The sequence below is a fragment of the Plecotus auritus genome (assembly GCF_963455305.1).
Source record: "Plecotus auritus genome assembly, chromosome: 11".
Lineage (NCBI taxonomy): Eukaryota > Metazoa > Chordata > Mammalia > Chiroptera > Vespertilionidae > Plecotus > Plecotus auritus.
In genome coordinates, this window is record NC_137777.1 from 37,792,761 (window position 1) to 37,820,202 (window position 27,442).

The window sequence follows — 27,442 nt, forward strand, 5'->3', positions numbered from 1 at the left end:
AAGCAGAACAAGAAGGTAAAGACTAGAACATGGTTATAGTAGAAATAGAGGACTTGAAAGGCTTCATAACTTGCCTTTGGTCCAGAACAAGTTAGAGCACAGCTGTCAATTCTCCAGATTTCCAGTGTTGCATGTGGTTGTAAAGCTTTGCGTAAATACCTGAACATACAACCATTCAATTTTTAGTTCATTAACTGTGTACCACATATAAAGTTTTAATGTAATGAAACAGTTTAAATAACGTGTGACCTACACGTGAGGATTTATCCCACTTAAATAAGTAAACTACAGAATTATTTTGATATACAAATTTCAAACATTTGTATGTTTACTATGTCAGGCACTGTTCTAATAATCTGTATTAACTCATTTAATCCTCACAACCCCAGGTGTAACGGTGTGTCAGGACTCAGTCTGATGTCCGAGGCTATGCCCTAACTAAAGTGGGTATAAAGCATATACACTAAAACTTAAAATCTGTCATGTTGTTAAACTATACAAATGTAATTTAATGCTATTTTCTGTATTTCCCTTCATTTCCTCATTCTCTCTAACCAGTGTTTTTTAAAAAACCAGCACAAAGCCAAGTTTCTTTATTAGAACATGTCTTTGTCTTTAAATACTCAGTAAGCCTGGCTGGTGTAGCTCAGTGGATTGAGCATCATCCCATGGACCAAGAGGTCCCAGGTTCGATTCCCAGTCAGGGCACATGCCCAGGTTGCAGGCTCGATCTCCAATAGGGGATGTGCAGCAGGCAGCTGATCAATGTGCATCTCTCATCGATGTTTCTCTCTCTCCTCCCTTCCTCTCTGAAATCAATACAAATATTAAAAATACTCAGTAAACATTACATGACCCAATTATGTAGTATGTCTGAAGAAATTTTGCTCCTCTTTTCTAATTGGATTTGTTTCATTTGCATTGAAATCTGACTTAGGGGAGAAATAAGAAATATCACATATCTGTCCCTATGTGATAACCCACTTAAAATAATTTTTTAAACTTTATTATACTAAGAATTCCTTTATAAAACAACTACATTTCCATGCATTATAATATTAAGGTATGCCCTGGCCAGGTAGCTCAGTTGGTTAGAGTGTCATCGAATACACCAAAGGTTGCAGGTTCGATCCCCAGTCAGGGGATATACAAGAATCAACCAATAAATGCATAAATATGAGGAACAACAAATTGATGTCTCTCTCTCTAAAATCAGTAAATAAAAAGTTTTAAAATAATAATGTGTCATTCCAGGAAACTAAAGAATAACAATTTTAAAAAGCTACTGTGAAGTTGAAGGGAAAATCAGTATGTATTATTTTATTGATATAAAAGAAAACTACAAATACTGTACAGTGAGGTGTGCTGTAGAACACTATACAGTTATAATAAACTATTACCAATTATTTATTACTCAAATGTAATATATACAAGCAATCACAAAATCAGAAAATAATGGGTAACAGCCAGTGCCTTAGGGATGATGTAACATCTATACTATTTTATTGAGCAGTTAAAGCACTTGCCATTATTTCCAAATATTCCTACTATTACTACTGATTTTTACATATACTAAATAACATTTCCCTCCAAAAAGTAGACTCTCCAGCTCTTGGCACTAACTCTTAAAGTCAAATAGACCTGAAAATATTGATAACCTTTTCAGTCTTTTATTGCTCCACCACAGGCATAAAGGCTCAGGAAGGGACTTGTGCATTCTAAAGAAAAGTATGCAACACCTTAAAATTTTAAATACTAAGTACTTGATACTCACAAGCAGATAACATCAACTAAAACTTTTTTTTTACTAGTTTTTCTTTCTTTTACAAGAGAATAATCATTGTATTAATATTATACTACAAAAGCATGTAGACTCCATAATTTAAAAAATTAAATGTCAGATATACAAGTAATGGCATTTTCTCCAATAATTCACAATTTTTACAATTTCTGCTATTTTGGAACAAAGGTTAAAATTCCCACGATTTAAGTATTATTAAGTATGAATTGAAACACTTAGCATCTCAAAGAATTATTAAGAATGACAGAACTTACAATTAACTATAAATCTTACAATTGGTGAGATAGCTCCCCTTTGTTATTTTATTTCTTAAGTAAACATTCTACTATGGTATGTTTTCAAGTGAATAGTTCTGGCTTGAAATATTAACTTTTTAAATTAACTGTGAAGTGCCTTGAGATTGTAATAATTTTGTTAAATTATATAACCTTGTACTGTCTACCCAACTTACTTAGAGCATGTATGTACCTCACTACAATATTATAAAAGGTCATTTTAAGTTTATATTAAGATGAGTGGAGTTTCACCTGATTTTTGCAAAGGCTTTTATGAAAATCTTAATATGAAACTTTGAGAACCTTGAAACTCAAAATCTGCTCTGCCATATTTTAAGTATGGGCCAATTAAAATTCCTATTGAAAAATTAAAACAAATCCGGACTGATATTTTATAGTCACTAGAGGCCCGGTGCATGAATTTTGTGCACAGGTAGAGTCCCTAGGCCTGACCAGCGATCAGGGCCGATGGGGGCCTTCCTTTGTTCTGCGCTGCCCCCTGGTGGTCAGCGCACGTCATAGCAAGCAGTCAAATTCCCAAGGGGACAATTGCATATTAGCCTTTTATTATATAGGATTATACTGACCAAATCATAATGACAGAAGTTACAAGTTTATTTCATATCTAAAGACTAGTTATTAGTGAGGTCTAAGTTTTTAAGAGAAATGTTTACTAACAGCCAGTATTACTAGGTAACTACATAAAATACTTTTATAAACTTTGCATTTGGTAGCTAATGTGATGTCAGTACAATTCTCAAAAACCTGTCATTAGTAGTATGAGTTGCTAGCAAGTGATCTTCCCTGAGGTAAGAGACCATATGCAAAAAGTCTGCTCATTTCCAATGAAGTTAGATACTCAAAAATAATGGCAATAAGGACCTGTGGCTGGAAATCACAGATGCATTTCAGATTGCAAGCAGAAGGCTTAACTGTAAAACCAAACTAGAAAATTATCAGAAATTATACAGCAAATTTGCTAAATTTCTCAGGTCATTATCCTGAAACACAGTGAAAGAGGGGGAAATGGATCTTATGCTTGCCCTTAGACTAGTTCCTGAGTAACCATTCCCTTGGAGTTCATTATATTCTAGCTTTTATTTGGCAATTGTCTTGCTTTTCTTCAGTTTCAACCAGTTTCTCATTACTAGCATTCTAGACATACTCTATCTTAAATTCCACCTGGACTTTGGGTCATCAATTCAAATTTGGTATGATTAACTATAAAATGGATTAGTGAAGGAAAAAATTTTACTTTGACTTTCAGTGAAACACTGCAAACAGAATTTAGTTATAGTTTATGTTACATCTAGGGCTAAAAATATTAACTGATTTATGATCTCCAGCTTGGAATCAAAGTTGTGGTTATCACAAATAGTACTAAAAATAATCATTCTTTAGTCCTGCATTTTATTATAATAACCATATGGAAGGACAAACAATGATATTTAAGAATTTAAATTGTTCTAAAACTTCTTTGTAAAGATGATACCTGGGCTCACCTCTCAAAAACCATTAATTACCCCAATCAAATTTCAGCAGCTTTAAAATAATTTTAAGAAATCTAATCATTCTCAGAATCAAGCCTTTTATTCTTTATCAGGGGAGAACCCAAACTATTATATTTATACCTAACTGGCTTCTAAATAGCATTGCTGTGGCGAGAGAAATTAATGTGTTGTCAGAGATTAAACCCTTCAAAATGTTCACAGGTACATTGTAATTTGAATAAATAAAAGTATTTAATAGGGTGTTTGATATTGTTTACTTCATGCTATGAGAGTATATTTGTCAGTTATTAACTAAACATACTAAGCCACAGGTGAAGAAAATATTTGTTAAAGAAAAGGTGATTATATCATTTACCTGGAAGCAGTGCATTTTGCTTGTTAAAGTTTTGTATTTAAACTAAAAAAAGGGAGGCATGTTTCAATGGCTGAAAAGGCCAAAATTATAGTGGTTAGTGATATTTGTAATTTTTAGTTTAATACACAGAAGTCACCTATATTAAATGGGAAATAGTTGGCAGCTGCAGTTCTTTATGCAAATCTAGTGCACAATATAAAAATTCTACACTTTTCTGCTATTTAGATATAGAGAAAGACACTTCAAATTTAGAAAAATGGAGAAAAACTGTTTTTTTTAAATGTGATAAACCCAAATATATATCTTGATCAGATTATCACCTGCAAATGTCTAGATTCTCCATTCTTTCCTTATTCAAAATGGACTCATTTAGTAAGTAGATTCAGTCAGAGATACTTTCATAGAAAGAAAAACAAAACCTCCCTTATTTGGAAACACAAGTTAAAGTACTGTCTATATTCGTTATGAATCAACAGGTTGAGATTTTTAAACACCTGATAATATACTTCCTGATGTACATTTTCTTAGAATGAATACACAACTCTGCATCTGTTACATGTGTAAACAGAGAGCCAGGCTTTGCTCTAGATAAGAAATTGTATTAACAGACATTTTGTCTTTCATCCATTCTAATTCAACTTAATTTCAGTGAACAGAAGAAAAAGATGGATTGAAATGTACATTTCAGTATACAGGTTTGCAAAATAGGATAAAATAGTGGAATACCAATCTCAGGATAAACATTCTCTGTCTTTAAGGAATAAGCATGAAAGCTGCTTCTTGAGGAAACTGGCACTGACGATTTGATGAATACAAATGCCCAATTGATCAGGGTATGATGCAGTAAAATTTACATCCAAATCCAAGTGAAGCCAACAAATAAAGAAAACTTTATGGATTCGAAAAACAAAACAAAACAGTTTTGGTTCAAAGGGAGGGGAGGTGTTAAAGATACTTAGCATATATATAAGCTTACATATCACTGATCAAAATCGTAGAAAAATGTAACTCATTCATAAAGAAAAATTCTCATTTATAAATTGTGAATCTGACAAACTCTGAAAATTAGAGATTAACTACTGCTACAATAATTTTTACATTTTCTACTACACTTTGCAATCAGCTTTTCTGCAAGATTAAAGAAAAAAACCAAATTTGGTGGTACTTGACTAGGCCAGGATTCAAAAAATAATGGTAACATATTATCCACAACAGAGCACACTATTGGCTGTGTTGACTCAAACAGCAACATTACTGAATCACACTGACTTTATCATTCTATAACAGATATTTTCCCCATAACCTTGCTCAAATCAGCAAAATGTTTTATCATTACATTCTATTCTCAAGATATTTTCACCTAGAATACTATCTCTATGAATGCTTACATTCACAGAAATGTCAAGATCCTAATATCTAAAAAATCCTTTTTATGAATTTTAAGATACAATTTAGTTCAGATAAACTTCAAATTTACATAAATCTTTGACAGTCTAGTAAATATGTGGGATGGTTACATCAACAGTAGCAAATCTCATTCCCTCCCAGTCCTAGCCTTTTTAGAAATCAAACATGTTTAGCAAGAGAATTTTCATGTCTGAAACATTTAAGACTTTCATGAAATTAAAATTACCAAAAACTTCCAAGGAACCACATATATGGAAAAAACTCATCTCAGCAGATCTAGTAACTAATTTGTAGGAATTCAGAGCCAGCCTGGGCAGCAGTATATTAAAAGCTATTGCCAATCACACACTTGCTATCATGCACTGAATAACAAGATATAATCTTTGAATTGTATACGTACAAGATATTTAATGACTAATCAAATTATGTGGCCCAGCCAACAAATATTACATATTCACAATAAACATTCTGCCTTTATTAGCCTCTAATTAAATCAAGAGTGATCCATTGGCTCAGTTGTGTTTGTCATCTCGGCATCTTGACTATCCATCTCTTCAGGCTCATCCACGGAATTTCCCTTTTGTGCTTTTGACCTTGTGGCAAATGCTGCTCCCAGTGCCTCTGCCACACAGCTTTCAGTTGTTTCTGTATTCAAATTTTCAGTGCCACCAGTTAAAGAAAAAGATTCAGGTAAGCCAGTCTGAAGACTTCCAGACTTCACAGAACTCGTAACTTCTCCTTTCCTTTGAGGAAGATCAGATGTTGACTGCTCTGTACTTTGATCCCTCAAGTGCTTGTCCATTGAAGCCTGAATAGAAGAAACCATTTCCTGCAATTTTTTTCGCTGGGCCTCAACCAATTCAGGATCCAGCTGCCTGCCGTCTCTCATTGTAACTACTCCAGGAGCTATTCGAATAAGCTCACTGTTACTAGCAGTAGCTGTGAATATAGAAGGCTCTGTTTTAATGGAACTATTACTAAAGTCTGTCCCTGTGTTATGCTTCCTTACAACTGGAGTTTCCCTAGCTCTTGGATCAAGTTGTAGGTTACTGGATGCAGTTCCTAGAGAATGCCCTTTTCCCTGAAAGGCAGTTACATTATGAAGTTGATCAGATTTCTTTTTCACTACTCCACCACTACCTAGTTTTAATAGCCCGTGTGAGGGACTTGATTCCCTACTTCTTGTAGTAGCCTCTGCTCGAACCTGACTTACAGCCTCTTTAACTAAGTCTTCAACATCAGGACCGATGGGAAAATGTCCTGCAGCATCCACACACAACTCCAGTCTATCTTCAGAAGCATTATAGACAAAGGTTTTGCCAGGTAGATGTGGAAAAGTACAATGCTTGCCATCAGCCATACCTAAAGAAGGGGAAAGATATTTAACATATTAAAATGTTACTGAAAAAGTACAATAAGGACAATTTTAGGTGAAATAGTAAATTTTCTATGATTTACAGATTACAGCTTTCAAAGCAAAATTAATTAGAAAATGAATTACTATCAATATAATTTAATACTACGAAAAAGAAATATCACCATAGACCTTAAAGTAGTACCTGGGAAGATGTTTAAAAAAATATATCATTTTTGCATTGTGTTTATATAAGAGAATGTCCTATTTTTAAAGAGACTTGTCCATGTCCCCTCCCCCTGGCCAGGCTGGCCGGACCCCACCCATGCACGAATTCATGCACCGGGCCTCTAATACACACACATACACACACACACACACACACACACACACACTCACACTCTGAGTGGCCAGATTATTATGCATTCAGAGACCATAATCTGGCCACTCAGTGTAGTTTCTAGACTTTTTACATTATTTAAAAACTTAAAATATGTATTTTAAAAAATCAATGCAAATATTTTAAGTACTGTAGTCCCTTTTAAGCATAATTATAACTTATAATAGAGGCCCAATGCATGAAGATTCATGCAAGAATGGGCCTTCCTTCCCCTGACTGCTGGTACCGCCTTCACTCCGGCCTGAGCCGCCTTTCCACCCTCCCATGCTACCCAGAGGCCCATAGCAGCTGGGGCGGTGCAGAACGCCTGCATTGTCACCATGGTGACAACACAAGCATCCTGCCCCACCCCCGAACGCTCAGCATCTGCATATGCAAATTAACCTTTTTTTTGTTGGGTTAATTTGCATAGTAACTCCTGATTGGCTGGTGGGTGTTGCAAAGGTACAGTCAATTTGCATCTTACTCTTTTATTAGTGAAGATCAGTGGTTCTCAACCTTTTTAATGCCATGACCCTTTAATACAGTTCCTCATGTTGTGGTGACCCCCAACCATAAAATTATCCCTATCCTGCCCCTATTTCATGCTTTTTACAAGTTGTGAGTATTATTTAAGAGGAATGCATGCAAAGTACCTAGAAGCTGCCAAGGTGCAGTGACTTGGCAGCGGCAGTTCTCGGGTGACGTACCCCAAAACCAGAGAGGAGTGAGCCCAACTCCTCGTAGGGCCATGCAATTCCACCTTTGACCGTGGTTTATGTTATTGCTGGGGCAGTCAGCCCCGAATCTGGTTTACTGCACACTTGCATTTGTGTTCCACATCCTGTACAACAACTTTGCAAAGTACCCTCTCACACTCCGGGACCCCTCGGGGAGATGTTGGAGAGCCAGTTTCGGCCCAATTCCCGCAGGCCAGGCCAAGGGACCCCACCTGCCGGAGGTACCCTGCTCACTCTGCAGATGCCCTTTGAGCCACGGCACCATCCCAGGTGCAGCGGGCTGGGGAGGGACCACGGGAGGTTGGCTCCAGAGCATGTCCAGCCCATCTCGCCCAGTCCCACCCCACCAGCCACCTTCTAATTAATTTCCTTGCACTGGGTCACTAGTTATGAATAATGCTATTATGAACATTTCTGTACAGGTTTTGTGTGGACATGTTTCATTTCTCTTGAGTATACATCTAAGAGTGGGGTTGCTGGGTTGTATAGTCTGTTAAATCTTTCTAGGAACTGCCAAACTGTTTTCCCAAGCAGCTGCACCATTTTACATTCCCAGCAGTGTATGAGGATTCCAACTTATCTACATCCTTGTCCACACTTCTTATTATCTGACTTTTTAATGGTCACTTTTTAATGGTACTCACTAGGTACTCATCCTAGTGAGTGTGATGTACTATCTCATTGTGGTTTTGATTTGCATTTCCCTGATGTTGAGCATCAGTTCACATGCTTATTGGCTTTTTATGTATATTCTTTGGAGAAATGTCTATTCAGGTCTTTTGTCCATTTTTTTGTTGCTGTTGTTAACCTCACCTGAGGATATTTTTTTCCATTGACTTTTTAGAGAGAGTGGAAAGAAGTGAGAGAGGGGAGAGAGAAACATTGATGTGAGAGAGACATATCAACTGGTTGCCTCTTGCACCCACCCCAACTGGGGCCAGGGATCAAACCTGAAACCCAGGTATGTGCCCTTGACCGGGAATTGAACCCGAGACCCTTAGGTGCACAGGCCGATGCTCTATCCACAGAGTCACAATGGCCAAGGCTCCTTTGTCCATTTTTAATTGGGTTTTTGAGAGTTCTTTATGTTTTAGATAAAAATATATCATCAGATATATAATTTGCAAAAATGTTCTCCTATTCTGTGGGGTGTCTTTTCAGATTCTTTTTTTTAAAATATGTTTTTATTAACTTGACAGAGAGGAAGGGAAAAGGACAAAGAGATAGAAACATCAATGAGCGAGAGAAACATTGATCAGTTGCCTCCTGCATGCCCCCTATTGGGGATTAAGCCTGAAACCTGGGCATATGCCCAGATCGGGAATCGAACCGTCACTGTCAACCTCTTGGTGCATGGGACAACACTCAACCAACTGAGCCACACCAGCCAGGGCTCTTTTCACTTTCTTGGTGGTGTCCTTTGCAACATAAAAGTTGGCTTGTAATTTATCTACTTTTTTCTTTTTGTGCTTGTACTTTTGGTGTCATATCTAAGGTTTTGCCTAATTCAAAGTAAAAAAGTTGTATACCTATGTCTTCTAAGATTTTTCTAGTTTTAGATCTTATATTCAGGTTTCAGTAGAGTTTTAGTTACTTTTGTATTTGGTGTGAGGTGGGGTCAAACTTCATATTTTTCATGTGCACATAACACTTATCCTATTACCATTTGTTAAAAAAAACCCAACTATTCCTTTCCCCATTATCATAATCCATCCTAATTAAATACTTACTTTTTAAAAATCATTAACTGGTATCAATATATTTCAGAAGGTAGAATAAAGTGAAAGACGGAAAGTTAAAAGGATGCAAAAATGGGGAGGGGTGTCAGAAATTTATAGCTTTAAATGCTTTTAATTTATAGCTTTAAAATTATAGCTTTGTGTTTTAAAAAACAAAACTTTATAATCAATAATCTAAGTTTCTACTTAAAGAAGCTTGAAAGAAGAGTGCAAATTAAATGCAAAGTAAGCACAACGAAGGATAAAGAGCAGAAATCAATGAAACTGAAATCAGAAAAACAATATAGAAACCTATAAAACCAAAAGCTGTTTCTTTAAAAAGATCAATAGAACAAATAAATTATAAACAGGACTGGTCAGCAAACATGATAGGTACAATATCAGAAATGAAAGAGCTACAGACCTAACCAGACATTAAAAGGACAGTAAGGAAATATTATAAACAATATTAAGCCAATGAAATTGATAACTTGGACAGATATCTTCAAAGACAAAACTAACAAAGCTTACTCAAGAAGAAAGGGATAACCTTATTAGGGATAACTCTATTAAGAAATTAAATTCAAAGTTGAAAATTATCCAACAAAGAAAACTCTAAGCACAATGGTTTCACTAGTAAATTCTATCCAACATTTAGGAAATAATATCAAAACTATTACAAAATCTACCAGGAAACAGAAGAGGAATAAACACTTTCTAACTCTATTTTATGAACGCCAACACTATCCTGATTATACAGTCATTACAAGAAAGGTACATGCTATTATCCGTCATGAACATGAACACATGCAAAAATACTCAAAATATGAGAAATATGAATCCACCATGCAAAGTTGGTGCAATATTTTTTACAGTCCATTTTTAATTGGGTTTTTGAATAGTCACAGAGATGTAAAGTACAGCATAAAAAATAGAGTCAATAATAATGCAAAAACTATGTATGGTGTCAAGGGGGTACTAGACTTATCAGGGGGATCACTTCATAAGTTATATAAATCTACTATCCTGTACACTTGAAACTAACATAATATTCAATGTCAATTCTAATTTAAAAGTAAAAAAAATAAAAATTAATAAAAGGTAAGCAAACAAAAATAGTGAGTCAATGCAATTCAACCCAACCAACAAATTAAAGATAAAAAACATAAGATCATTTCAATAGATGCAGGAAAAAGGACCTGATAAAATTCAGCATCCATTTACAATATAAACTTTCAGCAAACTAGGAATAGAAGGGAACGCACCCTCAACTTGATAAAGGACATTTCTGAAAACCTACAGAACAGAATGCTTTCCCCCTAAGATCAGCAACAAGGCAAGGATGTCCACTCTCACTACTCCTATTTAACACTGAACATATAGCCACAGTGCCATAAGGCAAGAAAAAGAAATAAAAGGCATACAGATTGAAAAGGAAGAAATCAAACTATCTTTTATTTGCAAAGGATATAAACAATCCCAAAATATCTGACAAAAAGCTACTAGAACTAATATGTGAGTTTGGCAAGGCCACAGGATACAAGGTCAATGCATAAAAACCAATCTTATTTCTGTGCACTAGCAATGAACAATAGGAAATCTGAAGTTTTTAAAATGCATATTTTGCCCTGGCCAGTTCGTTAGAGCATCATCTGATGAGTCAAGGTTTCAGGTTTGATCCACGGTCAGGGAACATACAAGAATCAATCAATGAATGAATAAATGAGTGGAACAACAAAAATCGATGTGTCCCTCTCTAAGATCAATTTAAAAAAATTTAAAAAGCATATTTTACAATAGCATCCCAAAACATGAAATATTTAGGTATAAATGAACAAAGGATGTGCAAAATTATATGCTGAAAATTACAAAATGTTGGTAAGAGGAATTAAAGAAGACTTAAGTAAATGGAGAAATGTAACATTTTCATGAACCAGAATTGATGTTATCAAAATATCAACTGTCCTGACATATTCAACACAATCACAACAAAAATCCTAGCAGACATTTTGTAGAAAGTGACAAGTTGATTCTAAAATTTATATGGATAAGCAAAGCACCTATAATATCCAAAAGAATTTTTAAGAAGATTCTAGAAATAGACCCATTTGTACATGGTCAAATGATTTTTTACAAATAACCTTACTGACATACATTTTGCATATAATTCACCCTTCTCAAGGGTATAATTCATGAGCAATTTTTTAAAATGTATTGATTTCAGAGAGGAGGGGAGAAAGCAACATCAATGATGAGAATCATTGATTGGCTGCCCACTGGGGATCGAGCCTGCAACCTGGGCATGTGCCCTGACCAGGAATGGAACTGTGATTTCCTGGTTCATAGGTTCATAGGTTGATGCTCAACCACTGAGCCACACCAGCCATGCAATTTTTGATAAAGGTATAAAAGTAATTCAATGTAGCTTTTTCAACAAATGGTGCTGGAACAAGTGGACATCCATACATTAAAAATAAAAAAAAGCCCCTGGCCAGGTGGCTCAATTGGTTGGAGCATCCTCCAATATGCCAAAATGTTACAGGTTCGATTCCTGGTCAGGGTGTGTAGGGTAGGGGAGGCAACCAGTTGACGTTTTTCTCTCTAAAACTCAATAAAAACATATCCTCAGGTGAAGATTTAAAAAATAAAAAAGAAGAATTTTGACTCATACCTTCCAATATATAAAAAATCAACTTGAAATGCATCATAAATCTAAGTTACCTAAAAGTATAAAACTCCTAGATGAAAAACATAGAAGCAAATTTTGGATTGGCAAAAATTTCTTGGATAGGACACAAAAAGTATAAATCCTAAAAGAAAAAAAATGTGGTGGCTCAGTGGATTGAGCATCATCCCATGGACCAAGAGGTCCCGGGTTCAATTCCCAGTCAGGGCACATGCCTGGGTTGTGGGCTCGATCCCCAGTAGAGGGTGTGCAGGAGGCAGCCAATCAATGATTCTCTCTCATCATTGATGTTTCTAACTCTCTCTCCCTTCCTCTCTGAAATCAATAAAAAATATATTTTTTAAATGTTAAATTGGTTATCAAATTTAGAAAGCTGTACTCTTCGAAAGGTACTATTAAGAAAATAAAAAGACAAGTTACAAATTGGGGGAAATTATTTGCAAAACACTTATCTAATGAATATGTAAAGAACTCTCCAAACTCAATTTTTAAAAATCCAAACCAATTTTAAAATGGGGGGGGGGGGGGGGAGAAAGATAGCAAATAAACACATGAAAAGAGTCTCTCAGCATCATCAGTTTGTAGGAAAATGCAAATTAAACCCACTATGAAATAGTACTATAAACCTTTTACAATGGTTTAAAAACAAAAACTGGTACTATCAAATACTGACAAAGACACAGAGTAACTAGAACTCTAGGAGTAACTAGAACTCACAGTGCTGGTAGTAATATAAAATGGTCCATCCAGAGGAGGAGAAACCAAGATGGCGGCATAGGTAAGCACCTAAACTGCTGCCTCCCACAACAATTTCAAAACTACAACTAAAAGACAGAACGGACATCATCCAGAACCACAGGAAGGCTGGCTGAGTAGAAATTCTACAACTAGAAGGAAAGAGAAAAGCTCACGGAGAATCAGAGGAGCGGCAAAGGGCTGAGGTACGGAGACATGCGCGCAGAGAGGAAGGGCGGCTGAGTGCCTGGCTGACTTTCTCTCGCGGAAGGGGGAAGGAAGCCCCCGACTGCACTGAACACCAGTTCCAACTGCACTGAACCACAGTTCCGGGCAAAACCCCGAGGACCCAGGCTCATACAGGGGGAGTATGGACTGTCAGGTAGAGAGAAAGGCACACGGAGTCTCGGAGACTTGGGGGAGCCACGGCGGTCAGGGGTCTGGAGGTGCGCGTGCGCGTGAGTGCTCGCAGAGAAGACTGAATGTGGAGGTTGACGCAGGCTTTCCCTAGCAGAAGGGAGTCGGAAGCTCCCGACTGCACTGAACCCCAGTTCCGGGCGAGCTCCTGGGGACCCACGCTCTTACAGGGGGAATCTGGACTGTCAGGCGGAAACTCAGGGGAGCCGCAGAAGGCAGAGGTCTGGAGGCGCGCGCGCAAGGGCAGGGCTGACAGGAAGCCAAGACTGTCTGCTCCGCCCTGAGACTCCGCCCCATCCAAGCTGAGCACAGAGGCTTTTGCAATTTTGCAAGTCTGATCCTATAAGGCTGTCTCCAGCACCAAACTTCTCCCAGCGTACACACAGCTGATCCTCACAGCCAACTGGCCTGGAGGTCAATTCCTCCCAGGGATACCAACAACAATCAAGACTTAACTACAACAAGGCTGTACACACAGTCCACAAAGGGGTGCACCAAGAGTGTCCACCTCAGGTTAACTGGGGAGGCCGACCCACTGGGCCATATAGGAAACCTAGCACACAAATCTACCCTACCAACTCAGGGAAGCAGCGAAAATGGGTAAACAAAGAGATCACAAACGAAATAAATGGAGGAAAACAAACGACTGGATATAGAATTCAATACCACGGTTATAAGGTTTTTCAAGAATATCCTAGAAAAGGCCGATAAATTTAGCAAGACCCTTGAAGATATGAAAAAGGACCAACTAGAAATTAAACATACACTGACTGAAATAAAAAATATTATACAGAGACCCAACAGCAGACTAGAGGAACGCAAGAATCAAGTCAAAGATCTGAAAATAAAGAAGCAAAAAACACTCAACCGGAAAAGCAAAAAGAAAAAAGAATCCAAAAAGTTGAAGATAGTGTAAGAAGCCTCTGGGACAACTTCAAGCGTACCAACATCAGAATTATGGGGGTGCCAGAGAAGACAGAGAGCAAGATACTGAAAACCTATTTGAAGAAATAATGACTGAAAACTTCCCCCACCTGGTGAAAGAAATAGACTTACAAGTCCAGGAAACGCACAGAACCCCAAACAAAAGGAATCCAAAGAGGACCACATCAAGACACATCATAATTAAAATGCCAAGAGCAAAAGACAAAGAGAGACTATTACCTACAAGGGAGCACCCATACGATTGTCAGCTGATTTCTCAACAGAAACTATGCAGGCCAGACGGGAGTGGCAAGAAATATTCAAAGTGATGAACAGCAAGAACCTACAACCAAGATTACTCTACCCAGCAAAGCTATCATTCAGAATTGAAGGGCAGATAAAGAGCTTCACAGATAAGAAAAAGCTAAAGGAGTTCATCACCACCAAACCAGTATTATATGAAATGCTGATAGGTATTTAAGAGGAAGAAGAAAAAAGTAAAGATAAAAATTATGAACAACAAATACATATCTATCAACAAGGGAATCTAAAAATCAAGTGAATAAAAAATCTGAGGAACAGAATAAACTGGTGAATATAATAGAATCAGGGCATAGAAAGGGAGTAGACTGATAATTCTCAGGGGAAAAGAGGTATGGGGTGTGCAGGAAGAGACTGGACAAAAATCATACACCTATGGATGAGGACAGTGTGGGGGAGGTAAGGGCAGAGGTGGGGTGGGAACCGGGTGAAGGGGGAGCTATGGGGGGGAAAAGGAGAAACATTTGTAATAATCTGAACAATAAAGATTTATTAAATTTTAAACAAAATGGTCCATCCACTTTGGAAAATGGTTTGGAAGTTTCTTATAAAGTTAAGCATATATTTACCACATGATTCATCAATCCAACTCCTAGGTATTTACCAAAGAGGAGTGAAAACATATGTCCACACAAATGTTTTCAGTGGCTATATTTATAGTAGCCAAAAAGTGTGATAATAAAACAACAAACCAACTGTCCTTCAATTGGTTATGAATTCTTTAAAATGTGATGAATACATACAATGGAATAATACTCAACAATCAAAAGGAATGACTACTAATATATGCAATCAGACAGATGAATTGCAGAAGTATTAGGCTAAAATAGAAACTGGCAATTTTTTTCTGTCAAGGGGCAACATGGTATTTTAGGTTTTGCAGACCATAATGCCTCTGTCACAACTATTCAACTCTGTCACTGTCGTGTGAAACAGTCACAGACAATATGTAAACATGAGTGTGGCTATGTTTCAATAAAACTTTATATACAATAGGCAGTGGGCCTAATATGGCCCACAGGCAATTTGCCAACCCCTGTGCTAAATCAAAGGAGCCAGACAACAAAAGGTTATACTATATAATTCCATTTATATGGTGATATGAAAAAGGCAAACATATAGACACAGAAATCAAATCAGTAATTGCCAGGATCTGAGGGTTAAGGACAAGGGATTAATTAGAAAGAGACATAAGGCAACTTTTGGAGATGATGGAAATATTCTCTATCTTGATTGTGGTAGTGGTTATATGACTGTATGTGTATAAAAATTTATATATCTGTACACTTAAAAAGGGTGAATATTACTATATATAAATTATGCTTTAATATTCTCATCTTAGAAAGAAAGGGAGGGAGAGAGAAAGCAAGCCATTCTTTGGTCCCCAATTCAAAAAACTCAAGAAAAAAATTTTTTTACATAATCCAAACTCAAGGAAATTTAAACACAGATTTTGGTTATATTTTTTAAATGTGATAATGGTACTGCAGTTATTTTAAAAAAAATAAAAATATAAGAGTTATATGAAGTTCTTATACATGATATTATATTATGTGTGAAATTTATTTTTAACTGTCCAGTTGAGATGGGGGTAGAAATGTACTGATAATTGTTGAAGCTAGGTGGTGGGTAAATAGAGGCTCATTATACTATTACTAGAGGCCCGGTGCATGAAACTCATGCACTTGGGGTGGGGGGTTCCTCAGCCCGGCGTGCACCCTCTTGCAGTCTGGGACCCCTCGCTTCTTACCACCCACCTGCTCGCTGCTCCTTAATGCTTGGCTTGCTGCTCCTTAGCGCTGCTGCAGAGGTGGGAGAGGCTCCCATCACCACCACTGTGCTCACCAGCCATGAGCCCGGCTTCTGGCTGAGCAGTGCTCCCCCTGTGGGAGCGCACTGACCACCAGGGGGCAGCTCCTGCATTAAGCATCTGCCCCCTCGTGGTCAGTGTGCATCATAGCAACTGGTCATTCCACTGTAATGGTCTCTTAGGCTTTTATTAAATAGACTAGAGGCCCAGTGCACAAAATTCATGCACGGGGGGGGGGGGTGTCCCTCTGCCCAGCCTGCACCCTCTCCAGTCCGGGACCCCTCGAGGGATGTCCGACTGCCCGTTTAGGCCCGATCCTAAACGGGCAGTCGGACATCCCTCTCACAATCCAGGACTGCTGGCTCCCAACTGCTCACCTGCCTGCCTTCCTGACTGCCCCTAACCGCTTCTGCCTGCCAGCCTGATCAACCCCTAACCACTCCCCTGCCAGCCTGATTGATGCCTAACTGCTCCACTGCCAGCCTGTTTGCCCCTAACTGCCCTCGCCTACAGGCCTGGTCACCCCTAACTGCCCTCCCTTGAAGCCTGGGTCCCCCCCAACTGCTCTCCCCTGCAGGCCTGGTCGCCCCCAACTTCCCTCCTCTGCTGGCCTGGTCACCCCAAATTGCCCTCCCCTGCAGGCTTAATCGCCCCCAACTGCCTTCCCTTGCAGGCCTGGTCCATCCCAACTGCCCTCCCCTGCTGGCCATCTTGTGGTGGCCATCTTGTGTCCACATGGGGGCAGCCATCTTTGTGTGTTGGAGTGATGGTCAATTTGCATTTTACTCTTTTATTAGATAGGATTCTTGTTACTTTTATGTATGTTTGAACATTTCAACAACAGCCAAGTTGAGATGGGGGTGGGGTTAAGAATGAAAAAAAAAAGTGAGAGATAAAAACTATAAAATAGATATTATGCACTTAATGTCTACTGAGGTCAAGGAGGTGAAGAAGTAAGATAAGCCAGAGTGATAAAATCTGAGGCCAAAAGCATTCACATCAAAATTTTAAAAAGACAGGTGTGTTCCAAACACACACTGGCATCCTCTCTCTCATTAAAACTATGAATATACAGTTATATACGCACACATGCCTTTATAAACAATGCACACACAATGTGAAAAGTAGTAAAATGTAAAATGAGCTGTGTCCTAAAATCCAGAAAGCACTAGGGTATGTATAATAATCACAGCCAAAACACAATACAATAACAAACTATATTAATCTGGTTCTGGGATAGTCACTAGCATTAAAACCAAACTGCTTCTGCCCAACTGGCATGGTTCAGTGGTTGAGCATTGCCCTATGAACCCGGTTTGATTCCGGTCGGGGCACATGCCTAGGTTGCGGGCTTGATCCCAGTATGGGGGGTGCAGGAGGCAGCTGATCAATGATTCTCTCTCATCTCTCTCCCTCTCCCTTCCTCTCTTAAATCAATAAAAATATATTTGTAAAAAAACAACTACTTCTAATTTCATAATTTGTCTTTAGTTAAGAATCATATACATTATTTAAATGAGAAAATAGGAGCAAGAAAGTGATATGATATTTTTAGTAATATTATAGCAGAAAACACAGCTGAGCAAATCAGGATAATCCATTTTAATTAGGTAGGTTGCTAAAGAATACATATCTAATATTAACATTAGAAATAGTTTCAGAATACTATCTGAACTTTCTTAATCTTCTAACACCTTGAGTAAAGATATTATCTAAAATAAAATCAGAATTTTACTATACCCATGGTTTTCTTCATAATATTGTAGAATACGCCACCCTTTTGGAACATGTGAGGAAGCCCCTTTGCATAAGACCATACATCTTCTCCTATAAGATAAAAACAGATACAGTATTAGCAACAAACAAAAGTATTCAACCCAGGGTTGTTTTATATGGATTAGCCACTAACAGAGATTGCAAGGCAGCCTGGTATAACATATAGGGAGATGAGATAATATGGAATGATGAGGCTATAGCATACTAGGAAATGCATTACCCACCTAAAGATGGCAGCCACTGCCAAGTACTGTCATGGAAAAGTGTAGGCCCAATGTTTCAAGACAAAAATGGCTTTTCATAAGAAGCCAGAAATATGGGCTTTTTAAATATGAATTTTTTTGAAATATGTTTTTATTGATTCAGAGAGAGGAAGGGAGAGGGAGAGAGAGCTAGAAACAAGGATGAAAGAGAAACATCAATCAGCTGCCTCCTGCACACCCCCTACTGGGGACTGATCCCGAAACCAGGCATATGCCCTGACCAAGAATTGAACCAGCGACCTCCTGGTGCACAGGAGGACACCCAACCAACGGAGCCACAATGACCAGGCAATTCTCTCAATTTTTAAATGTAGGAGCTAATTAAAAAATGTCTTCACAATTACACAACTCAAATACGAGGCATATTAAACAAAATAGATATGAAAACTCAATACAGCTCAAAGGATACTAATTTATAAAAAAAATAATATAAAATTGTATCGTCTATATTTATGTTAAAGCCAAATAAAAACAATGGAAGGGGCTAGGGAGAAAAGTCAATAAGTAGGCTAACTATAAGTAATTAATGTTTTGGCTTGATTCCCAGGGGCCATGCAGGAAGCAGCAGATCAATGATTCTTCCATCATTGATGTTTCTATTCCCCTTTCCCCCTCTCCCTTCCTCTCTCTTGGATCCCCAGGGGCCATGCAGGAAGCAGCAGATCAATGATTCTCCCATCATTGATGTTTCTATCCCTTTCTTCCTCTCCCTTCCTCTCTCTGAAATCAATAAAAACATAATTTTTTAAAAAAAAGAATGGAAGGAACATAAAATTACTTTTGGCTTGTAGAATGTGGTTGTTTTGTTTCTTTATACTTCCACTGTTTTCTAATCTGATAATGTACAGTACTACTTTCATAATCAGTACTTTTAAAATTTACTTTATACATACTTGAATTCCTTAAATTAAAAAAAATCTTATAATTGAAAAAATATAGAAGAAAATAAGAGGTATCAAAGTAACTGAGTATAGCCCAGCTGATGTTGCTCAGTGGTTGAGTATCAATCCATGAACCAGAGGTCATGGTTCGATTCCCGGTCAGGGTATATGCCCGGATTGTAGGCTTGATCCCCAGTAGGGGATGTGCAGAAGGCAGCCTATCAATGATTCTCATCACTGATGTTCCTATCTCTCTCTCTCCCTCTCCCTTCTTCTCTCTGAAATCAATAAGAAAAATATTTTTTTAAAAAACTGAGTACAGAAAGGAACAAAGTCAATGTCTAACTTAATCTTCAGAGCATGATATAAAATCATTTATTATAACATCCACATTCATCTTAAGATACATCTATATGCATTATTTTCTTTTTAATGTTTTTATTGATTTGAGAGAGAGGAAGGAAGAGTGAGAGAGAGAGAGAGAGAGGAGGGAAGAGGGATAGAGAGACAGAAACTTCCATGAAAGAGAAACATCCATCGGCTGTCTCCTGCAGGCCACCCCCTGGGGATCGAGCCACAAACTGGGCATGTGCCCTGGCCCAGAATCGTACTGTGACCTCCTGTTTCATAGGTTGACGCTCAACCACTGAGCCACACTGGCCGGGGAAGCATTATTTTTAAGTCAATTTTATAACTGCTCTACTAGATATATGCTATATATAAATCAATTAGAGGGGTAATCAGATGGCATGTAAAGAATAATAATATACACTGAGTGGCCAGATTATGATATCTGAACACATAATAATCTGGCCACTCAGTGTGTGTGTGTGTGTGTGTGTGTGTGTGTGTGTGTGTGTGTATGTATGTATAGCCTGGAGCATGAATTCGTGCATGGGTGGGGTCCGGCCAGCCTGGCCAGGGGGAAGGGACATGGGCGGTTGGCCGGCCTGCCTATTGGTCGAACTCCTGCTCGAGGGGACAATTTGCTATTAGCCTTTTATTATATCGGATATACACTGAGTGGCCAGATTATTATGCGTTCAGAGATCATAATAATCTGGCCACTCGGTGTATATTAACTACTATCTAGATTTGAAACTGTCCTTTATCCAATATTTAAAGAAAAAATATCAAGATGTAATAATGATGTTTAGACCCAATGTCATCTAAAAACACAAATGTTTGAACCCCAGCTGTAATTCTGGAAAATCTTAAGGCAGTTATAACATTAATAGCCACTATTAAATTACAAAATACTGTACACTTTACACTCTCTCTCTCTCTCCCCCCTTTTCTCTAAGCATGTCTTTGAGCGAGGATTAAAAAAAAGTGTATTAAAAATGCATACAGGTTTTTTCAGGAAGATAGAAAGTACACAAAAATCAAACGAGTTTCTCAACTCCTGAAATGTCGCTCAACTTTGTAGTGAATGGGGTAAATATCACAAGTACCTTAACTCCATTAAAGCAACTCGAACAAATTGTTTTTCACAAACCTGTCTTTATCTTTTGAAAAAGAAAATTAAGTAGAAACTCAGTAGAATACTGAGGAAAAATTAATTAGCCTAGTTTTTATGATGGATGCTTGTACCATCTATCATCTCTACCACAAAAGAAAATCCACAAGGAAATAATAATCAGAGTTAAGAGTCACTCCACTACTACATAAACAATAAAGATTACAGTCTGCAAAAATTGTTCAATAACCTCCAAGTGGTCTGGATAAAGCAGATGTGAAATAATTACAGGTAAAATATTATTTCATTTTAAAACTACCATCATAAGATTAAAGTGACTAGTTCCATGAATCGTTTATACTGAGCAAAAGACTCATGTACTTACTTAATGTCTTATTGATATACAGAAATAGATATAAACTATTTAATAAATAGTCTACTTAAAAATAATGTAAGGAAAAGCACATGTCCCTGACTTAAGCATTCAGCCTATTTAATGAAGATATAAAAGCTATATGATGAAGACTAAAGCTATGAAAGTATGGGATGCCCTCATCTGGGATCCTGCAGGTAAGTTTATGGAAAGCAAGGACTGTGTATCATTAATTTTGTACCTCTAGCAGTTTCTAACTCACAGCAGACATTCATTTTGCTGAAATAATCTGCATTAATTCTTTCAGCATTTTCTTAGCACCTAATAAGTGTCAGGCCCTATACTTGGTGATAGGATTTTCATTAGTGAATAAAACAGGCTACTATCTCTTTTATGGAATTTATAATACAGGAGGGAGGCAAATGAATAAGTAAGCCAACAAATGAGATAATGAAAACTTGTAATAGGTGCTACGAAAGAAATGAAAAGGATAGAATAATAGAGGGTACCTATTTAGAGTGGTAAATAAAAGTCTCTCAAACCTTTATATAAGGTGATCAGAAGGAGAAAGCCTCTCTTAAGAAGGTGATATTTAAATCTAAACCTAAATGAGAAGGAGCCAGGTATTTGAACAGCATAAAGCTTGATGAGCTATTTTCTAAAGCAAAACAGCAGCTTAGTTCACATTTGGTAATTCACAAAATAATTTCCGCACTTTGAAACTTGCAATTTTCTAAATAAGCTCTGTCACTTTCCATTTTCCAGCCCACTCCAATCCAAACAGCAATAGTTTCCTGGTACTCTTTACATAAGATTGTGTGTATATAACTATCCCCAAGTTGATATTCTTACAAACACACCACTTTTTATTAAGAGTATCTTCTATATAATTCAAATACAGTTATAAGAGAAGTAGAGGTAGAAAACTAATATTTATGGAGGGACTATTATAGGCCAGGCACTGTCTTTAAAGTGTTACCACTATAAAATCAGCAAAACACTCTTTTTATATTCAAATTTTTTGTGTTTAGAGTGGAAGGAGAAGATTTAAAGAAATTTGTGATTTGTAAGGAAAGCAACATAAATATTGGAAGTGAAAAGGGAAGGAATCATAAAAGACATTATCTTGGTGAACTCATGGCAGTCCATAGTCTATTACTCAGATATTCAGGTTCAGAAACCTCAAACCAAAATAAAAAAGTGACTAATTATAAACCAGAATTATATCATACTAATTTCTGTTACAAAATATATTGTTGACCAGACTTTTAGACTACTGATCACAATCTCATCCACACCACATAATCCTCATTTGCACTTTCAACTGTACATCAACATTTATATCAGGAAGCTAAATCAGTGATCAGAACTGAGACTTGATGAATATGAAATCAGTAAAGGGATATCAGATCTTTCAGCCAGGCCATGGTGAGGACTGACCACTTATTTCTGCCCCTAAATAGAGATTACCTTCCTAGTTACCAGAATTTTCATGAACCACAGGTTATTTATCTTTCCCTTTTGTGCAGCAGTGTATAAACAGTGCCAAACTCTGCTTTTCAAATCTTTTTCAATGTTCAGTGCTGACCATCCATTCCATTTCTGCTGGCACAGCCTTTGTTGAGATATGTTAATGTCATGTATTTAATTCAATCAAAAACATTTCAGGGTACCGGTTATCTGCTGGGCACTATACTAGGTGCTGAGCATCCAAGGTTAGTTATGATCTGAACCACATCCTCAAAAATTCATCTTCTATTGAGGAAAGCTTCCTCTTTTCTGTTTTTGATCTAGGAGATTGCTTTTTGTTTTTAAGTGCCTTCTGCAAATATCTAATTTTATCCATTTTGTGCTGATGTTATTTAATTTTCAGAGTTCTGGGAGTAAAAAATTTACTCTGTATACTAACTACAAGGTGTATTTTGTATAGAGGAGGCAACTTAAGTACTGGGAAGTTAAGCAGCTTACTTGAAATCACAAAGTTAGTAAGTAGTGGAGATGAGATTAAAATTCTAGATCTTTCTGACTCCAAAAATCACACAATATTTCCTCTATTCCATGCAGTCTCTAAGAAACTAAAAACTCTAAGACAGAAATATATAAAATGCCTACATTTCTTGACATATCCCCCAATTCAATGACTATGTCTACCAAAATAAAATATCAAGTTATAAATTTGTACAGGGTTTTGAGATCTATTAACTACTAGGCCCCCCCAATTTAACAAGCCAAGAATAAATAATCTTCATTTTGGAAGGTCAAGGTCCAATTCACTGATATTTAGCATTCTTGGAAACAGATTCAAATCATAGATCACTTTTCTAGGTGAAAGCTCTAATCTCAGCAAAAATAAGGCCCTTCTAATATGTAAGAGATCTAAATTTTACTTCTACTTTAAGCCTCATTATCATCTACATCTGTTCTTCATGTTTCTTATGAGTTACAACAGTTCATTACAATTATGGCAGTCACTGAGTAAGGAAATTACTTGAACACTAATCCTAATGTACAAATAAGAAAAATGTGATGAACTGGGGAAGGGAGAACAGGAAATGGAGGACAGACACTATCAGGTGGGAGTGTGGTGTGAATAACACCACCAGAAACTGCAATTCATCAAACAGGAAGTGCTGAAATCACATGACATGCAGGAAAACAAAATTTAAAAATAAATGAAAAGGGGAAAGAAAGGTGGGCAAGTTCAATAGAACCGAGAGGGGGAAATGAAAAAGGCTTTAAGTGGATACTACAAGCCTATTTAAAAGAACAATAAGTTATTGGGGTGGTGAACACACAATACAATATAGAGATGAATTATAGAATTGTACACCTAAAACCTATATAATTTTATTAACCAATATCACCCTAATTAAGTCAAAAATTTTTTAAAATTAAAAAATATATATATTTAAATAATCTGGTGATAGTTACGGGACTATTTTCACTTTTTTAGTTATGTTCTCCTAATATTTACTCAACAGAGAATCACACAAATATCTAGCCATTAACTGTCAAAAAGATTTAAAAAAATAATTTTCTTCTAAAATAGTTTTTATGATGACCACAGATTTTCTTTTTACAGAAACAGAAATAAGTGTATTATAGTCACCATTAAGAAATACCATCTGAGTTAAATTCATCTTACCCATTAACGTTGCTAAAAGACACAAGGAGTACATTTCTTTGTCAGCTTGCTCCTGAAGTTCCTTAGATGACAGTTTACCAGTAGCAGCAATCTCTTCTTGTTTCACAGTGTGAGCAGAGTGTGTTGCAGAAGACTGACCACCTTCTGCTTTACTTTTTAGAATTTCTATTGTAATTCTGTCACCATGCTGTAAAGGAACTGGATCCTTTTCCATTCCTGCCTGGGGTGGCATTAACTCTTTAGGAGGAAAACCATATCGAATACACTGTAAATATGGAGGAATGTTGAATTCTCTGGCTATGCTTTCCTGAAGTTCAAAAAAGGTTGTTGAAGACTTAAGTGTAACCATGGACTGTCGTCCATCATTAGTTGTTATTCGGATTTTCTTCTCTTTAGAAGTTGTTGGTGAATAGGGAGATTTGGTAGGGGTAGCAGGTGCAGAGGATGGACCATCCGGAACGGCACTGGGAGAAACAGTCCTGGGCTGCCCTTTTTGTTCTTGTTTTAACTTCTCTGTTTTCCGTTTCTGCATTACAGAAGCCTGTTCCGTAATAGTCTGTTGAATAGTTCTTTCCGTTTTACTCATGTTTAACTCTTCCTTGTGCAAAGTTTTTGTTTTCTGTCCAGTAAGAATAATTTTAGTTGGGAGCTGAGACTCTGACTCTTGTCCTTGTACATCTTCAGCTCTTTGGGCATGAGCACCATCTATATTTACAGGTGTATAATCATCAGGATTCTTTTTGGCAGTCTGATGCAAGATAGTGTGGACAACTTTCTGAACTAAGATTTCACTCCCAAATTCACCAGGAAAGTGCTTGGTAACAAGTTTCATTGCAACATCATAAACATTACTATTCAAAGAAGAATCACTTTCATACTGGAACCAATATACTGTTTCTCTGACTACTCTGCCACCCCATTCCAAAGTAATAGGAAAAGCTTCTGGTAGATTGTCATACTCTTTACCATCCCAAAAATGTTTGAATCCACAACCACACTTGCCACCAGTGGATCTCGAATTAGTTCTGTCCCCATCCAAATACACAATAGACCCATCTCCTCTGACCCTTCGCACGGATGTGCCATGACACCAATTACAAGCTGTTAGGCTACTCAGTCCATAGTCTGGTATCAGAACATCTTTCACTGAATCATATGAGCAAACCACACTGTTCAAGGGAAAGCTATAATTTTTGTCAGGCCTCAGCTGTCCATGAGTACTTTTTGCCAGGTTATACAGTTTCCCTCCTGGAACCAACCACTCTGAAGGAACATGAAGTTCAGAAAGGGCACCACAGAGCAAACATTTGTGAAGGCGATTATCCATTACTGCTTTTTTAGCAGCTGCTGTGACTTCTTCAGGCTGAACTCCTATCACCCCAGTCCTCCTGTAGAAATATTGATGAACATCAGCAACCAAACTGGGGTGGATACCATGTTTGTCCATAAAGACTTCTTCCATAGCAGCAACAAGCCTAAGTAAGTATTTATCCTGCAGACTTCTGTCTCCTCCAATAACACAACCACCATCCTCCTCAAGTTTAATGTACTTTTTAATAAGGTCCTGAGGCACACCCCATGCTTTAGGAAGCAAATTCATAGGCAATTTGGGCAAAGCAGCCCCTTTTATGCCTACCAAGGGAATATAATGGTTTCTACCAGAGCTACTCCATGCAATACAAATTGGTTTGTTCAAATGACCATCTCTCCCAGTGCACTTCTCTACAGGGATGAGCCCAGGCAGAAAGGTGGCTGAATAATCACCAGAGCTTCTCATGCCACTGAGAGAATCTAATAGAATAATAGGGCGATGTAACACATTGGCAAGACCAAATATGTGGATATTCCTCAGGCCCAAAGGAACACCCTCAGGAGGAACAAACAAAGGGTCACACTCATTGATAATGTCTTCCCACTCAGCAGCATCAATGAAGTCATGGAACAGGGCTTGGTATCTGGGCAGGTGCTGTTGAAAGTGCTGTTTCAGATTCTCTCTCAAGGCATGCCAGAAGAGCTCCCGGCCCACTAGAGCCCGAGACACAGCATGCACCAGGCAGTGTCCATCCCCATCCACATGCACTGGAATGAGGCATTCCTGACTTTTATTGGCCCGCTTGATGTCCTCAAGGGTGTCATGCAAATATAGGAGGCTTCCGGAGCGGTCCTTGCCATAGCCCACCGTGTTAACATGCTCTGGTTCGATGAGGAAGGCGCGGTCACCCAGTAAAGCGCAATCGAACAGTTCGCCCTGGTTCATGTCCCGGAGAAGCTTAGCCCGGCCTGTCTGTTTATCCATTCCATAGCGAGCTAAAATGGGCGACAACAATTTGCAGTGGTAGTTGGAAAGGCCCATCACCTTTACCAGTTCCGTGGTCTTCTTGGGTGCCCCTGTAACTCCCAGCAGCGCGTTCCGCAGCAGGTTGTGTAGCACTACGTCCGGGTCGGTCACCTCCTCCACCCCCAGCAGCTGTTGTTGCTCGTGCCGCTGTCCGCACTCGGTACACTCGATGCTGACAGAACCGGAGGCCGGGAAGAAAAGACGCGCCTGGCACTTCGGATCTGGGCAGCTCCCGGAGAGGATTCTTCGGTCCCTCCGCTTCGAGAGCATCCCCTGAGCAGCCGCCGCCGCCGACAGGGACGACGGGGTGTGCGGTGCCTCAGGGGGAGGAGGTGGCGGCGGCAGCGGAGGCGGCGGCGGCGGCTGAGACATAGCTCTCGGCTCTCGAGTCTCGTTCCGCGTCCCAAGCGACCCTCAAAGGCTCATAGCCCAGACCCCCACCGGCCCAACTCGGTCTAGTCCGGGCCCAGGGCGAATCGCTTTCGTTTTCCTACCAGCTCCTCCTCCTCCTAGGCGAAGGCGGAAGCGGCAGACGTTGTTTCTCTTCTTACTTCTCCTCTGCCGGAGCCGTTGCCCCGAACGTAACGGCCACCACCCTATCCCGCACTCACACTCACTCACTCACTCTCGCTCTCTCTCCTCAGACACACAGACATACACGCCCTCACTGACAGTGCGCAGGCGCAGCTTCCGCTCTGCCCTCTGGGAATTAAAGTCCTCCAGCCTCTCTCTCGGCCATTGAATGCCAGAAACCTAAGTCCTACAAGAACTACA

At 38.4% G+C, this 27,442-nt stretch overlaps 1 protein-coding gene across 1 annotated transcript; it reads right to left on the reverse strand.

The window, feature by feature from the left end:
* Positions 1-1,305: 1,305 nt before the first annotated feature.
* VCPIP1 (valosin containing protein interacting protein 1) lies at positions 1,306-27,337 on the reverse strand. The gene is made up of 3 exons (XM_080646735.1): positions 24,331-27,337; positions 18,174-18,260; positions 1,306-6,711 (listed from the first exon to the last, which is right to left on the reverse strand). Exons 1-3 carry the CDS (start codon positions 27,038-27,040, stop codon positions 5,843-5,845), a joined length of 3,666 nt encoding a protein of 1,221 aa, XP_080502861.1. The 5' UTR covers positions 27,041-27,337; the 3' UTR covers positions 1,306-5,842.
* Positions 27,338-27,442: the final 105 nt, after the last annotated feature.